Here is a 20,121-nt window from a genome sequence, read left to right as displayed (position 1 = left end):
AAAAGAAACCAGTCACGAAAGGACCAATACCATATGATTTTATTTACATGAGGTACCTTGGGTAGTCATAATCATGGAAACAGAAACTAGAATGGTGGTTACCAGAGGCTGCAGGGAGGGGAAAACAAAGAGATATTGGCCAATAGGTAGAGAGTTTCAGGTTTGCAAGATGAGACAGTTCTAGATGATACACAACAACGTGTACCTAGTCAACACGACTGAACTGTACACTTCAAAATGGTTAAGAGGATTTTAAAAATCCACTTCAGTGTGGTTAGTTTAAGGTAAATTGGAATTAAATGAGATTTAGACAGAATTAAACCCATATAACACTTTTGTTGGACCCCTCAGTTAGCAATCCATCTTGATAGCCTTAGAAAAAGCATATCACTGGTTAGGAACGGCTCTGTCTTCAAAAAGACATCCACTTCTCAGCGGGGGCATCTATAGTCCCCACTGCCCTGCTCCTGGTCTTCCAGCCCTCCCCACCCCAGCAGTATCTCCATCCACCTGCTCCCTATCCCTACAGTGTCTGGCTTACTGTTGTTAATCTATCACTTATCATCTTACACTCAGTCAGGACACACAAGTCTGGCATCATCATTAATTAGACCATGAGCTTCTTAAGGGAGAAACCACATCTAACAGATATTTGATATCCCTTCTTCTAGCTCAATAGCACAATGCCACCCATCAAATGTTTGCTAATTGAACAAATTCTACTCTCTTATAGTTTTCAACATCTTTCCTTTAGTTGCTGGTGGGGCAAAAACTGAAGAGCAGAGAGAGGCTGACTGTTTTAAGTGCTTAAAGGTCTTTGTGTGGTTTCCCGTTCATATCTGGTAGAGAGAAAAAGAGGGAAGAATCATGTATTTATAGCTGTGTTTATAAAGATACCACAAAGATGTTCAGTTACAGCTCTCAACGAAAAAAGAAGGCTCGAGCAGCAAAGTTTATAAGAGTCTTTCCCCAATCCATTTATGGTTTTGAAACAGCCAGAAATCTGTATTATGTTAATAGTCCTTATAAGGGTTCTTACACAAGAGAGCAGTTTAAATGTGGGCAAACCTCAGCCCCCTATAACTTCCATTAATAAAAACCATAAATCCACTGTAAGAGAGTGTTGAATTAGAGTCTCAAGTTCCCCTTAAAACATGTAACTCTTATCCATATGAAACTTAAAACTCACTCCTGGGTAGACTGCCAAGATAAATATAAAGAAACAGGGAACGATATGTAATTTTATTCCTAAAATACTTAAGTGTTACCCAGAAAAGAACCCGTGAGAAGAGCAAGAGAGCATCATGTTAACTTGCTCTTGATAAAGGAGGCAGGAACCTGCAGCTGCAAGATTAAGAAGCACAGAGCATGCCTTTATTCTCAAGGGGACAGGACACCGCGACAGTCCCGGGGATGTGATTGGACTTGGTTGATGAGCTGCTGTCAAGATCACATGAAGGTGCAAATGCCACTCAGGGCAGCAGCCACTGGACAGTACAGCTGTGCCACCTAGCACTCACCACCAAGTCAGAAACAACTCTGATACAGTAGTGACCACGCAATAGAGCAGGGCCCTATGGGGCCTTCCCAGGACAGACCCCCCCCCACCCTATGTCCTCCAGCTGTCTCTTGTCTATAGAAAACCTTGAGCAAAAGAATATGTTTCATCAGAGAAGTGAGAAAATGCAGATACAAAGGAAAACAGTCAAGCAAAACAAAATAAGAATACTTCAGTCATTAAACAAAGTCAAGGACTTTTAATTCCTCTTCGAGAGCTATGGATAATACTCTGAGCCATAACCTTTGAGCTGATTTGCAGATACTGAAAACTCCACCAGGTGGAACAAGTTAACTACATGATGACCAGACTATAGCCATGACATTAGCTGCTGCAATTTCAAAGAAATGGGAACAAAATAATCCTGGAACTGAAGACTAACTGTACTTAAAACAATCAAGATGATGATAATCAGACCACCCCGTGACCAACTGCAAGATGACTGTTGGAACTGACTATGTCATCCTGTACATAGCCCCCTCCCTCGACCTACACACCCCTGAAACTCCCCTTGAAAAGCTCCTGCCCCTGATCAGCAATGGGGCGTTGGTTCTTTGGGACGTGAGTCCACCTTCTCTCCAGCATTGCCAGCCTCCTCAATAAAGCTATCTTTGCTTTTACCCAACACTTGTCTCTCAGTATTGGATTCTTGAGCAATGAATGAGCAGTCAAACCTGAGTTTGGTAATAACTGTATATAACAGTGTATGGTGACCTTGCACAACTAAAAAGGGAATGAAAATAGTGGTTTTACTGCTTCTAATACAGATTCCCCATTAGACACTGAACTTGAAGGCAGGAGCAGTATGTTCCAGCCGCCTGTGCCCCTCCCAGTCCCCTGACTGGGAACCCTGGACTGGACATGTACCAGCTCATGCAATTATCACGGGAACCAAGAATGTCACATGCAACTTATCAAAAAGTCGAGCAGCCAGACTATGGCAGAGATGGAATCCAAATCCCTGAGTTGAATAGTTGTGACAGAGACCATATGACCAGCAGCACCTTAAATATCTCCTATCTGACCCTTTACAGAATAAAACCTGCTGACCCCTGGATCAAGGCTTTGAGCTTGGGAGGATGAAATTAACATTGACAGAAATAAGACAATGCAGAGAAGAAGGGGCTTGAAGGGAAAAAATGGGGAGCTCCCTTGTAAATGGCAGAACTGAAAGATATGCCAAAAAAGGAAGATGTGAGATACTAACACTAGGGAGAGAAGCCACAGGCAGAGGTGCAGACTTAAAGTGATGATGAAGCAGTGAGAAAGATGAGATGGTAAAGGGAAAGATGGCAGTGGTTTAAAACTCATTATGGATGTGAAGCTCTATATTCAAAGGAGAACTTATGTTCTCAATATGTTAAAAAAAAAAAAGAAAAAAAAAAGGAGAGAGCTGAATCCAGGAAGAATGCACCAGAACACAAGCTGCAGCAGCTCCCAAAGAATCCAGCAGTTTGAAAACCAAAGGCATGCCTCCAAATGATAAAAACCAAAAGGTCAAGGTTGGTGTATTTGGTTGGATGAACTTCCACATTTTGGTGGAGGGAAACAGTGGAAGAGATTGAAAAGGAACAACCAGACAGGTAGTAGAAGTAGGCTTGTGTTGTAGCCAGGACCTGCCAGACAAAACTGACTTACTAGAGAAGAAAGACAAGGCCAGGTTTACACAGCAGTCCAGGGAACACTTAAGAGGTCAGTGAACTCAGAATGTCACTAGAGACCATCAATAAAGAGACAGAGATGCAAACCGGTTTCAAGGAAATGGGGAAGAAATGACAGAAAAGGAAGCGGGGGCTAAGGTTGGTGTAACTCAGGCTGGCACTAATAGGAAGGGAGAGACGGGATGGGAGGAAGACAGGGTTGTGGATTTCAGAGGTAGAGAGAGATTTCTTCTTCCAAAGAGGGAAGGGAGAAAAACGATGGGTGTGGCAGATTGTTTGCAGAAAATGGCTATAACACCCTGCTGGAATCCACACCCATGGTCATTCCCTCCCACACTGACTCTGGACTGAGCCACGTGGCTTGCTTTGGCCAAAGGGCATTAGCACATAGGACACGAGACTTGAATATCGCCCTTGGGGAACTGTTCTCTCTTGATGTGCCTGTAACCCTGAGACCAACGTGAGTAGAGGCCAGCCAACCTGCTAGGGGATGACAGACCACCCAGAGGAGAAGGAGCTGCCCAAGCTGACAGCTGCCAACCTACAGACACAGGCAAGAGGCCATCCCAGATCAGCTGGTCACCAGCTCACCTGCCAGGCAGCCAGTGATGTGTGGAAGAACATTGTGACCTAAGCCACCACACGGAGAGCAGTGCGTTCTGATGTACAAGACAGTACAGGAATTGATGCTCTATGTACTGCATGATCATAACTGCTCTAGAGGATTTCAAAATGCTCTGGAGACACAGAGCTTTGCTTTTTCCATCTTTCAAATTGTCTACAATGAACACTAACCACTTAATAAGTGTTGTCATTATTGTGTTATTACTATTATTGTCAGTTAACATTGGAGATGGATGGAATTACAGCACCAGCGTGTATGACTGTACCTACTCAGTCATATTTATGAGTTACACAGAAGCCTAACACTGGTCCACAGGGCTTTCACATACTTCTTCTTTCTTACAGGTAGAAAAAAATGCAACCTAAGCTAGTATGTATTTGAACAATAAACTAACTCACGATGTCAGAAATTAGACCTATTTTGCCAATTTTCTAGCTCTATTTGGAAGGTAATTGTGATAAGCAAAAGAGCTAACATTTTTTCAAGGCGAAAATTAAGAGACAGCATTAAAAATCAACAATGGGAAAATAATTTGAGCCTAAAATATTTTCCAAAGAATGTCTCCCATACTTTATGCTTTCGGTGATGAGACCTCTCTGCTGGATTTCATTTTTTACCAGTTAAATGTTTTTTTCTTTTCTATGTGTGGTCATCTAATTTAATACCTGCCACATGTTTTTTGGATTTTATCCAATAGTCTGCCTTGTGGGTTTAAGAAAGTATGTGATGTAGGCATATACACATACTTCTCTTCTACCTCCCACACGATTTTCTCAACAAGGTACATTTTTAAAACATATCCAGCGTTTTCTGAAATAAAAAATTCATCTTTGGGTTGAGGTGAATAAACATGTTCCTGTTTCTTCTTTCTTCTGAAAAGGCCAAGTAGGGGAATATTTCCAACGGGGTAGGATTCTCCCAGCATCTAAGGCATTTATAAACTAAGGTAACATGAGAAACCTTTTTTTTCTTCTGTTACAGTATACGGAGAATAAAAACATGGTCAACTGAACAAATGCTTCCTCCTGAAAGTTTTTTTGTTTTGTTTTGTTTTGAGACACAAAACATCCATAGATGTAAAGAACAAAAATTGAGATGGGAGTAGACAAAAGGCATAGAATACAGAAAACAATAGGCAGCAGCAATTCACAGAGTAGAAAGAGTGAGAACTAAAGTATCAAGAGCCTGGGGACTCCTTTGGGGACACTGATAGGAGCCCCCCTCCCCACTATCCTATAAAAGACCAGCAGTTAATGTGCTTCTGGTCAGCTTTATGTTGTGCTCTTAATTATGAATGGATAACCCAAGAAAGTCTGCAGCTGTAAGAATAAGAAGCCAATCAAAAAGTTTAAAAAACACGGACAGTACATAAAAATCTTTAACACATATCTTAAGAAATATAAGAGAAAGTATTATAGCTATGGAATAAGGCCAAGAAGCTATAAAAGGGGAGATGAGAGGAAAGCGCTTAGAAATTTTCAAAAATAAAAATTTCAATAGGTAGGCTAAAAGTGGAGAAAAAGATAGTAGAACAAAAAGACAGAGGGATCATAGGAAAAAGATACGTAGAGAATAAAACTCTAATCGGACACCTGAAAAACTAGAGAACCAGAAACCGAGGAAAGAACAGGGGAAGAAATTATCAAAAACAAATCAACTGACACGTAAACAAATAACACTGGCCCTTCACACTGAACATTCATATGAAAAGCCAGGCGCAAGAAATAGTAAGCCTCACACCAAGGCGAAATTTCAAAATACCAACGGAAGAACAGTTCTCAGAATATTAGAGAACATTACACAGAAATCGTACTCCAAGATAGAAGGACACAGGCAATCACAACAGCAGTGCTGGACACCACCAGAAAACAAAATAATGCCTTTAAAATTCTGAAAAAAATGCTTTCCATACATGAATACTATACCCAGCCACACTAGTAATTAGATGTGAGTCTAGAAGAAACACATCTTCGAGTTGGCAAGATCTTTCCTAATGTTGGTCACTACTCACTCCATTTACCAGGCCTTTCCTCCTCTCTGCTCCCCATTTTCTACTTTACAAGCTACACTCCACCCATCCATCCATCCTGGAAGGTAGAGTTTGAGGCCATCACCACCTCCAAGAAGGATTTTGTGTTCCTGCCAGTAGGGGCCAGTCTGTTCCTCTGGAGACTCAGAGACCTCTCTACTCCCCTCCTCATCTGCTTCTGATTAGTGTGATTTAAGGCCACGACTTTTCTCCCTTAACAAATACTAGAAGCTTTCTGCAGCAAAATACCTGCCTGTTTTTTCTTGTGGTTCTGGCCTTGCAATGCCTCCCCTACTCACCAACTGTGACTGATACACTTCCTTCAATAGAGTAGACATTTACTCATAAGAGAGCAATTGACTTAAAATTTAATGTTAATCCATTCTTCTAAGAATACCCATTGAACCGATCTCATCTCTGCTCCAATGCCTTCCACATCTAGATTTCCCAATGCAGAGTCTCTGCATGTAGTGCCAAAGGATCATTTTGGGGGGAGTGAAGGAGAAAAGAAAAAAAAATTCTTTCAATTACAAAAAAGACGACCTTAGAACCCAGCAACACCCATGCAAAAATCTGTACATGAATATTTATAACAACAGTATTCACAACAGCTAGAAGATGGAAACAACCCAAATGCTCACCAACCGAAAGATGGATAAATCAAATGTGATATATACACACAGTGGAATATTACTTGACAAGGAAAAAGAATGGAGTACTAATACATGCTGTACCAGGGATGAACACTGAAAATGTTACATAGGTGAAAGTAGCCAATCACAACAGCCCTTCTATTGCATGATTTCATCTATTGCATGATTTCATTTATATGCAATAATCAGAACAGACAAATCTATAGAGACGGAAAGCTGAGTAGTGGTTGCCTAGGGCTGAGGTGGATGGGGAGAACGGGACATGACCGCTAATTTAGAACATGCGATTTTTTGGGGAGACAATGAAAATGTTCTAAAGTTGATTATAGTGATGGTTGCACCACACTACTCTAAAAACCACTGAATTGTACACTTTAAATAAGTGCATTGTATCTCAATAAAGCTGTTCTAATAAAAAGATCAATGTGGGAATAAATTAAATTGCTGTATTATTTGTATTTAAGGCAACATCAAAGAGCACCAGCTTAAATAGGGCAGGCTTTGTAAAGTACGGCAAACTTGAACGAGATCAAAATGTGCATCTGGGATCAGAAAACACCAAGTTAAAAAACAAGGTCATGTCAGTTTCTTGCCTCAGAATAAATATTTAACCTGTTCACTGTAGAATCTACTAGTTTAAGAGAAGTCACAGCAAAGCGGTAGTGAAAAGTATTGGGTTTTATGGGAATCACAGAGGGCCTGGTTATATAACCTCATGTAGGTCACTTAATTTTAAAAGATATTTTGTCTAGTTTCACTCCTTGCCAGTCACCTTATTTCATGGGCATATTCTGAAGGCGATTAATGGATAATATATTTCATATTTACAGAGTGCCAGGATCTGAAAGCACTGCTGAGGTTTATTCCAGGCATTTGCACACACTTCCGGCACAAGATCTGCAGGGATGGTGAGTGAAAGCACCCACTTAGGAGGGCTTTCTGTTTGAGGGATGCTATAATAGTTACAAAATAAATGCAGAAAATGTTTGAGTCTTCCAAAATGGATGGAAGAAGTGTTTGAAACTATCTTAAAAGCAAACAATGATTTCATATACATCTTGAACTTTAAAGTTTCATTTTGAAATAGGTCCCATAAAGGCACAATGATATACTGGTAGAGAAAAATAGATTTAAAATAGCCTAATGAATGACTCACGTACAACCCTTCTTTTGTATACCTTCTTCAGAGATATCAGAATTAAGAAATCAGAACTAGCAAACCATGATTTTAACCTAAAGTAAACCTAAATCCCAATCTTTGTATCTTCTTTCAGAACATATTCAAATTCTCACTCACCTCAGCATAACTCATTTAAAAATAATCAGAGTTTAAGATATTGGCTTAATTTTAAAGAAGAAAAGTGGATGTCAAAAAACTATTTTCATGAAATATAGGACATAGCACTTCAATTATTTTGCCTTTGTTTTAAATTACCTTTTCTTTCACCTTATACTTCACTTGTAAGTATAAACTTTTTAGTCTGTGTGACAACACAAATCTGGTTTGATTTAGGAAAAACATTACCATACACGCTGGGTTGAAAGATATTTAAAACTTCTATGCAGCTGTGTCACTGAACTCAGGACTTCCAGCAGTGAGAAACGAAGATGCACCAATCAGATAACTAAAGACTTTGGGGTTTACGAAAAGCAAACCTACAAGACATTGGATTGCATGATGATGTGATGTGAGCCTGAGAAACTGTTTAATTTTGGTATGTGAAAAATCACATGAATAAACAAATGAATGCAAATAGAACACTCTTATTTCTGGAATACAAACTGTTATTTATTTTTCTTGACTTTTCTTTGCACCCTTCTGCAAAATATAGAGTGTAGAATTCAGATCCTAAATTACAACATATATTAGCTGCACTGCAAATTTGGGGCAATTAACGTCTCTGGTCATACATTCATTATTTAATTTCAACTTCATAATTTTTCTACTGTATTAAGAACATTTAACAAGAAATTTGCCCTTCTAACAATTTTTAAGTGTAGCATAGAGGACTGTGAACTCCAGGCACTATGTTGTACAAGAGATCTCTTGGACGTCTTCGTCTTACATAACTGAAACTTTCTATCTGTGGAATAGCATCTCCCCATCTCCTCTTCCTCCAGCCCCTGGCAACCACCATTCTGCTCTTTGCTTTTAGGTATCTGACTACTTTAGATACCTCATATCAGTGGAATCACAGTGTCTGTCCCTCTGTGACCGGCTTATTTCACTTAGCATATGTCTTCCACTTTTATCCATATTGTCACATCATGATGTTTTAAATGGTTCACCTGGGCAGAGCTGATTAGTTGGTATTAACTGGGCCACACCTTGCTCTATCAGTTTTCTGTTTCTGCCCTTTATCTGTCCTCTTGCAGTCAAGGTGGTATCACACCTGGAGATGACTTTCCTGCCTGCTGAGGTGAGAACATTGTTTTGATGTCCGGAAGTACTGCTTTTTTAAAATAAGTCAAGGTCTCCTGGCAGCTCCTCTGCAAACTACTATGGCAGCTGGGCTAGAGGTCATGAATATTACATAAGGGCAGTCTGTGCATTCAAACCAGCATCTCCAAGCCACGGTTTCCATGGCAACACCCGGAGATTTTACTCATCTGAGAGATGAAGCAGCCAGCAGAAGTATTCTAATGCTACCCTTGATTTTTTTTTTAGCAAGATCAACACAGAACTTATTCTTTTTTCAAAGCAGTCATTTTTTCAAAAGAAAACGGACGACTGTGTTAATATACGTTCATGTAAAAGTTACTGAGTATCACACACACCAAGGCACTTTGAACTTGAACAACAGTCTATGCTTTAGAAATAGCTGCTATTTGAATGAATGCATGGGAAAAAGTCATGACAATTAGTGAAATTAAACAGTCTCAGCTAAATTCTGTACTTCTCTGTTCCACATCTGATTTCCAGCCCTCCTTCCATACAGATGCACTGTATTGTTATGGGCCAGAGAAGAAAGGGCTCCAAAGGAAGGAACGTTTTTAATTAACAAAATGCTTTCTTGCTTTATTTTTGAAGAGCATAATGCAATCCATTTTTTAATCCATATAAGAAAAATACCATTATAAAACACCTAGGGGGTAAAATTTGGAAGCAAGATTGTTTAAGAGAATAAACATTAGCTTGAAGAAAGTTTGTTTTCCTAAGCAGAGAAATGGTTTCCTGGAAAAAAAAAAAAAAAAACCTGAAGTAAAATCCTTTTGATATGAGAAGGAGTTTTTCCTCTTTGTATATTCAGAAATCCTTTTTGGGTGTCTAAATATACCATCCACCCGTGGAAACAAGTTGCTTAGATTAAAAAACAACATAAAAGGCAAGACCACTCATATATCACACTGCCTTTTTTCTACTGAGGGAAAAAAATACATTCCATTTCTTATACCTCTTTTCAGCCAGACAACAAAATATGTGAAGAGACCAAATGTATATTTCAGGAGGAACTTCTGCAGGTGGCCCATCACGGACCCAGCACAACCAACAAAGAGCTTGGCAGAGAGAAGGAGAGGTTTTACCTTTGCTTTTTCCAGCTGGGCCTGGGCCTGTCGCTCTGCTTCTCTGCGCACTGCCTCCCGATCTTCCTCCAAAGAAACATCTGAATCGGATGGACGGCTGGTGTAGGAGTCTGCCGAACCCTGGAGAGGAAAGCGGACATTTTAAAAGAGATTCCATCTACGATGTTTGCAATGGACAGGTCTCACTGACATGGCAGTTAAGCTTCCTAGATTGTGCTATCAATTCCTGAAAATGGGAGAAAATAACCCATTTGGTGGCAAACCAGCTACACACATCACGCTCTGGTTTGCAGACCACTCACTGGGACAGTTGCGCCTTCCAAGTTACCATTCCTCCCCAAATCTTATGGGCCAATTAGTAGCCTTTCTGGAAGCTAGAACAAGTTCTTTCATCATTAAACCAGCTCCGTGGTGCAGTGCAGTGAAGGGTGCAGACAGGTTTCAAGGAGAGCTTCAAGAACAGTCTACAGCTACAGCAAGAATTTACAATTGGAAAGAAAACAGGCTAATAAAACATACAGGAAAGTCGAACGAATTATCAACTTGAACTCTCTGAAATGTCACGACTGTAGATGTCGCCCACTTTCATCTTAAGCATCCTTCTGTAACCTGTGTATTCACCTGATACCTCCTCTGACAAAACTGTAATGCAACAGCCGCCAGCTTCCCTCAATCTTTAAGCTACACATTTTTTTCAATCCCTTTAAATAGATATTTCATCAAAGCTGTCTACGGAAAACACCTGCCGGGGAGAGCTCCTAGGGCAATAAATCACACCATAGGAAAAGGAGCTCAGAGGATTAGAGGACTCTCTCCCGCTCCCTCTCTTGCAATCAGCATATTACTAATCACAGAAGCCCCAGACAGCCCTCACAGCAGAAGCAAAATAACGTCTCCCCTCAACGAAAGCCCTGGAGCTTACACAGATATCCGAATTCTTCAGCCTTCCTCCTTTGGCGCGTTTCAGAAGCCTGATCCAGGTGGCCTTCATCAGCCAGACAGCGCCTTTCTCGTTCTCAGCTGCAGCCCCGGGCACCGATCCTCAGTGCGCGCTGAGCCCCGCAGAACCCCTTCTCTGTTCCCATCCATGCTCTGGGCAAACCCCTCTTCTCCGTCCCTTTCTGCCTCCGGGGCTTTCACTTCCTACCCCGGAGGACTCCAATCCAAGGAGATTCTTATTTTCCCATTCGAATGCGGAGGGGAAACAAACACTCGAATGCTTTTGATTGCTTTAAAGATAACAGATCAAGTGCGTCCAAAGACAGGCATCAACTCATCCTAAACTTCATGAATCGTAATACCCTATTCTATTCCCTGCTCTTGGATTGTTAAAAGACATTAGTTGTAAGAGAGCCTTCAAAAAAAAAAAAAAAAAAAACCCACAAAAAAACCAACCTAGTGCAAAACGTATGCAGTAACATTTGCAAGTGCAAAGTTCAAGCCTTATCTTCAGAGATCTGGAGGGGGAGGGCGGGGGGACGCGCTCACCGCACTGGGCATGCTCCGTAGGTAGCCTTTTTACGCAGACGCTCACATCACAGGGTTAGTCTCTGTCAAATTGCCATTTTGCATCCTAAGTGTAAACAGCTGGAAAGGGTTTTTTGGTTCTATAGGAACAGGCACCTGGGATGTTTGGCATGTTTCTATTTCAGATCATTCTCTCAACGATGAAAAGTGTGATCTCTCCCTCTTTTTTTTTTTCACTTAAGGATCTCTTTCCATTAATGTGCTGCAGAAAGTATATCTTGTGCCATTGAACAATTCAGATAATAAATCTGATATACATTGTTGGGCAACCGAAGTCAAATCATGCTCATTCATTCTAATATCAAGCCGCTCTTACTGGCTCTTTATTTCCTAAACAAAATGCAAGCGAGAGATCTGCCCATTGAATTAGGACTTGAAAGAAATCACAGAGCTAAGCAATGAGTTTCACCCAGCTCAAAATGACTTTGAACTGCTTCTGCAGCAGAGAAACTACCCTTCCAAATAAAGTCACTGGAATAAATAAGTGTGAATTATCACGTAATTACGAAGAAATTTCAAAACTTGGTCGATTTATTAGGTCGAGTTAAGATTCCACAGAACAATCTGGTCCAAACTCTTATAAATACAGTGATTGGGGCTTGGGAAAGAAAGATACTCATTTCCAGTACTAATGGAATTACATTTTCGAAAGTTTATGAAGAAACACACACTCTCAGGTTTCTTAAAGCAAACGTAAAATTCTATCACTGCATCCCAAATTACATTTTTGTTTAAGTGTGGTGGTATAGGGGATTATTTTGTAAAGCCTCATGCAAAAGAAAGGCATTCTTAAGAAAATCTTCCTTTTCCTCCCTCCCTGCCTGCCTCCCTTCCTCTCTCTCTTTCTTCCTAACCCTCTCCACCCCCATTCCTTTCATTTCTAGGCTAAGACCACTCTTCATGACTTAAATGCCAGAAAATACAGTAGAAAAGAGGCTTTAGAATAAACGTTGTAGATCAAATGCACTCTCATTGTGATATAACATAAATTAGTAAATAATTACTTATGTTATCAACTGAACATAAAACGCATGGGGAATAGAAAGTGCAATGCAATTTTTTCATTACAGTAAAATTCCCAAGGGAGATAGGAGTTTTTCTACACCAACACAGAGGCTAGGGGATTCTTAATTTTCCCAGAGGGTTTCTGATAGCAGGAACAGCACAGTAGAAAATAACCAGGAAGCACAAGTATATCCCATAAAGGACATCAGGCCCCAAAGTCACAAGTGCTGGCATTTTAAACCCAATCACCCTGCCACAGGGTCAGGTCACGCCTCAGCAAAGATACAATTTCTGTCATTAAGAAGTCCATAATGAGAGGAAGACGGTCACACACACACACACACACACACACGCGTATGTGATCTCGTTCCCTTTTGAGCAAAATAAGATTTTAAAAATCCTTTGCTCAATCAGACGTAGCTTTTAATTACACCATCATTTTGAGACCTGCTTCCAGGTTGAAATAATTAAGCAGTTTAAAAGACCCTCTCCAAAACTCCACTGAGTTTTGGCAATGATCTTTTGATTATCTGCAACAATGTATTAACCTTTGACTACTTTACAGTATGAGCTGTGACTTGAACGGATGTCCACATGACTCTCATTCCTTGGATCTGTGAAGTACACACTTTCAAAATGCTTTTCATTATAGAAGTTACATGTATCCATTGTAGAATGAGAGACACAAATAACCTTTACCTTTAATTCTCCCACTCAAAGAGCCTCACTATTAAATAGTAGCATGGTTTAGCTTCCAGAGTTCTTGCATTTTTGAAAGTCACCCTCCAAATGTGTGCCTTACAATTAATCTGCTTCCTTCCGGGAGTGTGGATTTATGCAGTTAGAAGTGATGTATCTAATTAAGCTTTTGCCTTTGGTGCCATATGGACTTTCTGGGTCTTTCTGCCTCAAGTAGTCTTCAGTCAGGAAGAGCTGACAGTCATTTCCATAAATCCAGAAGAGGTTCATCACAAGATGTACCCCTGATCTCTCAGGTTCCTTAAATGCGATTAGCTGAACTTTTGTAGTATTTGTCCTGGCAAGTACATCACTGATTTCTTTTTCTACATCTTAATATTCTCACTCCTCATACAGTTCCAAAATGCAATTTGCATCTAATGTCTACCAATAGCTCACCTGGGATCATTTACTTTTATTCTCGGGACTCTCACTCCAAATTGTTTACTTTGCTTATATGAAACTGTAGTTAATGGGATTAACTGATGCTTCTATTTATTCTTCAGTTTCTGGTGTTTTCCAATTTATGTCCAATATTTACCTGCAAAGCATCGCTCTTTTCCTTTAACACATATAAAGTTTGCTTTTTTCATGCTGTATTCTACTGTTTCAATCATGTCTATTTCCAGGATCGTTTTTCTTGAGTGTTCTTGTACTTCCTCTTTTAAAGTCAAAAGGGGAACGGTCATCAGCCTATTGAGGATGTCAACTACAACTGGCACTCGCCATTCACATTTGCCATCTAACTCTGCAAAGATTAAGTCATGTGCTGCTGCAGCTGCTGACTGCCAAGGTCCCCCTGAAAGGAGTTCAGGGTGGAGAGCTGAAATGAGGTGCTCTGTGCTCTGTGAAAAACTGGCAGAACAGGTCTTCCGATAGTTAGATATTTTCAGGAACCAACTTTATAAGCCCAATTCTTTTATCTCCTCACATCTAGAAAAACACTAAAATCCTTCAATGGTGACGACTGCTCCTCGTGACCAGCAGCAACTTGCACGAGACTAGCAGAAACCTTCTGTAAACAACATGTGCTTGATTGCATGTTTTCCCTTCCACAAAAACCACATATGTACTGATCTTCCCCTCTGCCTCTCTGGAACAGTTTCTCAGAGCGATCTGGGATGCTGTCTCCCAGGCTGCAGTCCTCATTTTGCCTCCAATAAAACTTAACTCGCAACTCTCACATTGTGCATTTTTTTTAAAGTCAACAAGGACTACCATTTTGGATCCCAAGTGGGTCATCCATTTCTGCAGGAAATTTTCATATGAAGCCTAAAGCAATGCTCTTGGACAAAATCAACTTCTCATAGTATCCCAAGGCTGCCTCGATTCTAGGCAAAGCTGTACCCATCCAAAATACTCAAGACTTCAAATGTATAGGTCTCATGTATAGGACTCCTCATCTATAGGACTTTGCTAAGCCAATGACACACTGGACTTCAAGTGTTTCCTCCTGATCTTCCATGGGATAGACAGACACTCCATTGCCATAGTGGTCAGGCCCACACTTTTAGGAAAAATAGCAAAATGGGATAGACTTCCAAGGCCAAGGACCAAGAGGAAAGGGTTCTGCCGTATATAGTCTGCTTGTCTTGGCTGGGGGAGATCATTCTTTCATTTCTCATACTGTCATATCTTTTCATAGTTTAGAAAAACTAACTTTTTTCTTGTGAAGACATCTGGATATCTCTAAGAAAATGAATTGCTGGCCTCTGCTTTGTTGGTTTCTTTAGAAACAAGACCATAAACTGTCTACTGATAATGAGAATTCACTGAAAAAGTTCAAAAATGACACAGGCTATTGAGATGAAGCCCGTGTTCATTAATACTGTATACCTTGGTTTGCCAATGTCACAAAATTACTATTCAAATCTATTCAATCATGAAAATCTCAGATGTGACTGGACTGCCATTTGGCTAAAACTGAAAATATCAACAGAGTTGATGGTAATAAATCTACACAAGTCCATCTCTGCTATGATTAAGCAAAAGCTAAAATATCAGCTTCAGTTTTCTCAAGAGCATAGGAAAATTTATAAACAGTGTAAGTTTCATAAGTACTGGTGCAGAGATTAAAATTTGCCCCAAAACTAAACCAAAGCAAACCAAACCAAACCCCCACCACATGCGTCTATTCAGCACTTACTATTTGGGAACCGTAGGTGCTGTAACTGTAAGTTAAATGCTGGGAATATGACTTGTTTCCATCATGGACTTTGACATTCTAGTGAAGAAGACCAATTAAAATTATCAGAGAAATAATTACAGTGAGAAAACAGTGAACGGGCTGAGATGAGAGAATGAATGATAGTGGGAAGATGCTACTTTAGATGGGAAGACGAGATGATCATCTGAGACGATAGTTAAGCTGAGATATCCCAAAAGATAAAGAAAAAACAAGTTAGCCTTCGGATATACTGAGAAAAGCAATGCAGGAAGGGGGAATAGTATATGCTAAGGCCCTGAGGACAAGGAATGCTCAGCAGTTTGAGGAATTGAGGCGAATGTGCTATTTTGCAGGTGTATTTTTATTTAAGCCTTTTCCCCTCTTTTTCTCTCTGCAGGTAACACACCTGGAATACATATTCTGGGAATCCTTTTCATTTATGTGGCATCACCTCACAGAAAAACTCCTTACATGTGTTTGACTTTCTTATTTAGAAGTGGTATTTAAGTTGTCTGTAAATTCCACATTATTGGGAAAATCGTGTCTTCTGAGGTTTAAACAGAGTTCTCTGATTTTCTTCCTTATAAATCCAGGGCTGGGACTTCCCTGGTGGCTCAGTGGTTAAGAATCTGCCTGCCAATGTAGGAGACATGGGTTCGAGCCCTGGTGCAAGAAGATCCCACATGCCGTGGAGCAACTAAGCCCGTGCACCACAACTACTGAGCCTGAGTGCCACAACTATTGAAGCCTGTGCACCTAGAGCCCGCGTTCTACAACAGGAGAAGACACCGCAATGAGAAGCCCATGCACCGCAATGAAGAGTAGCCCTGCTCTTGCTCTTGCTTTCTGCAACTAGAGAAAGCCCAGGCACAGCAACAAAGACCCAATGTAGCCAATCAATCAATCAATCAATCAACCCAGGGCTATCTCATAAAGGCTAACATCAGTATATTTTTGAGATTGTTCTATGTTAATTTGAGCAAGCAATTTACTAAGGTTAGACTATGCAGACAAGTGATAATAATTGCTAATTTTTAATGAATGCTTACACTGTACTAGGCACCATGCTGACTTACCAATGTTACATAATTTAATCATTAATTTTCTCCATTTTCCACTGATGAAAAAACTGAGACACAGAGAAGTTACCTGAGTGAGGTTACAAAGATAAAAGTCGATGGAGCTAAGAGTCAACCTTTAGCAATCTGAATTTAAGTTCCAGTTCAGAAAACTAAAAGCCAGAACAAATCCTTACATTCAACTTATGTTCTATAAATCAAAAACATTTTTCTTTCTTTAAAAAAATTAAAAAAAATTGAAGTATAGTTGGTTTACTATGTTGCGTTAGTTTCAGATGTACAGCAAAGTGATTCAGTTATATATATATACACACACATACACACACACACAACTATATATATATATATATATTCTTTTTCAGATTCTTTTCCAATATAGGGTATTACAAGATATTGAATACAGTTCCCTGTGCTATAGAAAACATCTGTTTCTGTCTGCCAGGCACATATATAAACTTTTCTAAAGGTCATAACATGTCATGATGACTTCCACATTCTTAGCTTTATCTTTGCTGAACTTGGCACCCTCCCCCACTCCCTCTCTCCCTCCCCCTCCCTTCTCCCTCCCTCTCTCACCCCTCCACACACCCCACACATATACATCCTTACAGATTCTCAAGTTTTATCTTCCCCAAAGGCACAATGAAGGTGCAATGAAACAGATAATTTCTCATTCATCAAGGTAAAACAGTTTTGTGAAAAGTGGCCTGCTATCCTGAAATTTTCCTCACTTCAGAATATCTCAGTTGTAAAGCATTCTCTTCATTACTTGTCTACAATGGAAAGTAGATAAGCAGAATACGAAAACAATGGGAGTCAAGAAAGCAGCTAAAAGTTTTCCCCTCATCCTTGCAAAGGAACATAGCTTTGGAGAGCTGGCCTTCAGTAGCCTCCTTGGCAGCTACTCTTGCCTGAAGCTGGCTGGAATTCAAGCATCTTCTGAGTAATCTTTCAGTTCAATAGGAACAGTTGCTAGTTTTCAAGACTGAAACTAAAGTTATTCAAAGGTGGAAATGGTAGGTCCAAGACTCAGAGATGTGACTAACTTACATATTTTTAAGCGTAATATATTAAAACACTGTCATCCCCAGGTTATTCCTTGAGCCAAAGGTATGATGGCTATTTATGTTTTGTAGACGAGCCTCTGTCCAATATTTGCAAAATGTGGCACTATCAAAAAGAACCGTTTTGAAGAAGCTAATATTAGATGGGAAATTTAATATTATTTTGAGGTTTGGATTTCAAGCATAGGATAAATAATTTCCCTTCATAACTGCAACAGTGTTTGCGTGTGTTGGGGGAATATTTTTAGGCCTATAATATATAGTTACTGATGGTGATGGATGACAACATGCTAACACAATTTCTTAAAAAAATTATTTTTGAGAGTGGAAATGAATGAGAATGGAAATGAATAGGCAAGGAGAAGAAAATTAGTGGCTTGGGAGAGTTGGACTTTTTCAAAATATTGCTGAAAAAAATTAAAGGAGTGGGACTTCCTGGCGCAGTGGTTAAGAATCTACCTGTCAGTGCAGGGGACATGGGTTCGATCCCTGCTCCGGAAAGATCCCACATGCCTCGGAGCAACTAAGCCCATGCACCACAACTATTGAGCCTACGCTCTAGAGCCTGTGAGCCACAACTACTGAGCCCATGTGCTACAACTACAAAAGCTCATGCACCTAGAGCCTGTGCTCTGCAACAAGAGAAGCCACTGCAGTGAGGAGCCCATGCACCACAATGAAGAGTAGCCTCTGCTGTCTGCAACTAGAGAAAGCCCGTGTGCAGCAACAGACCCAACATAGCCAATAAATAAATAAACTTATTTAAAAAAAATTAAAGGAGTGACAATCACACATAGGAAATTTTGGGTATAGAAATTCATGACGTGTATGGATACTGCCAGAAATTCTGAGTGGATATCACTACCTTTAGTCTTTCTACTGAATCATCCCACTTAGCATACACACATGTTATTATTTCCCTCTGCCTAATCAATCAGTGTGACACACTGCATCAATAAAAGACAAGACAAAAACCACATGATCATCTCAACAGATGCAGTAAAAGCATTTGATAAAAATTCAACATCCATTCATGATAAAAAAAACTCTTACCAAAGTGGATATAGAGGGAACATATCTCAACATAATAAAAGCTATTTATGACAAACCCATAGCCAATTTAATACTCAATGATGAAAAACTGAGAGCCTTCCCACTAAAATCTGGAACAAGACAAGGATGCCTACTCACCACTTCTACTCAGCATAGTATTGGAAATCCTAGCCACAGCAATCAGACAAGAAAAAAAAAATAAGACGTATCCAGATTGGAAGGGAAGGGGTAAAACTGTCATTATATTCAGATGACATGATACTATTATTTCCCTCTGCCTAAGAAAACCTCCCTGGACTTCATTTTCTCTGCCAGCTTTCACCCCATTGCTTTGTGCACCTTTGCAGGGGGAAAGAAAGCCTAAAAGCAGTTGCCCATGCTCACTTCAATTCTTCTCTAGAGGTCTCTTGTCAGCCTACTCTCTCCCACCACTCCCCCCAAAACTGCTCAAGGTCATCAGTGATAAATTAAATCCAATGTTTAATTCTCAGTGCTCATCTTTACCTATCGGGTAGCATTTAGCCTGGTTATTTAATATCACTCCCCAACCTTTTATTCACTTTCTCAAAGTTGCTTTCTCAAACCACTCTCTCCTGTTCTTTCTCTTACCCACTGGCTGCTTTACAATGTTGTGTTCGTTTCTGTTGTATAACAAAGTGAATCAGCTATATGTATACATATATCCCCATATCCCCTCCCTCTTGAGCCTCCCTCCCACCCTCCCCATCACACCCCCTAGGGTAAAGCAATTTTACTCCAATAAAAATGTATTAAAAATAAGTTAAAATATTGTTTACCTTCTAACATACAATATAATTTACTTATGTTTATTGTTTAGTGTCTATCTCCCTCCACTAGAACATAACATCCATGAAGGCAGAGATTTTTTTTCTGTTTCATTTACTCATTTATCCCAAGTGCCTAGAATAGTGCCTGGCACAGAATACATGCTCTATAAACATGTGTTGAATGAATAAACAGGGGTTACCAGAGAGAGTGAGCCTTTTCTTCCTCACATTCTAGATCTTGAAGCTCTTCTGCTGTACAGGGTCCTCCTTAGCATTCCTGAACATTTCTAAATATTTTTAAACATCCCTAAATATACTCATGTCTCTTCCTCATTAAAACAAACAAACAAACAAAAAACAAAACACCAACAGCAATCTTATCCATAGTTTATGGCAATAAATATTTGCTATGATGAGTAGAAGAATAAAACAAAAACGTCAGCCTGAAGATACACTTGGTATTTTACCATAAACCTCAATAAATACCAAGTTCATTAACTTAGTGTAAATGTCAACTGTCAGTTAACTAAATAAACATGTTCCACAACAAGCAAGCTACTAAAAAGTCATTATACTTAAAATTTATATAGCATCCTTCTTCCAAGAAATGTAAGAGAGATTTTTACATTTTGAAAATGTGATTAAAGCT

General features: G+C 39.8%; 1 protein-coding gene across 1 annotated transcript in view; it reads right to left on the bottom strand.

Moving 5' to 3' along the window:
- Positions 1–20,121, bottom strand: part of CACNB2 (calcium voltage-gated channel auxiliary subunit beta 2) — a 395,991-nt gene that overhangs the window by 130,619 nt on the left and 245,251 nt on the right. The window contains exon 3 of the mRNA XM_057733785.1: positions 10,052–10,171. Within this exon, the coding sequence (XP_057589768.1) occupies positions 10,052–10,171 (120 nt within the window). The remainder of the gene's footprint in view (positions 1–10,051; positions 10,172–20,121) is intronic.

The sequence above is a fragment of the Hippopotamus amphibius genome, chromosome 4 (assembly GCF_030028045.1).
Source record: "Hippopotamus amphibius kiboko isolate mHipAmp2 chromosome 4, mHipAmp2.hap2, whole genome shotgun sequence".
NCBI lineage: Eukaryota > Metazoa > Chordata > Mammalia > Artiodactyla > Hippopotamidae > Hippopotamus > Hippopotamus amphibius.
This window is presented reverse-complemented; position numbering and strand designations above follow the sequence as displayed.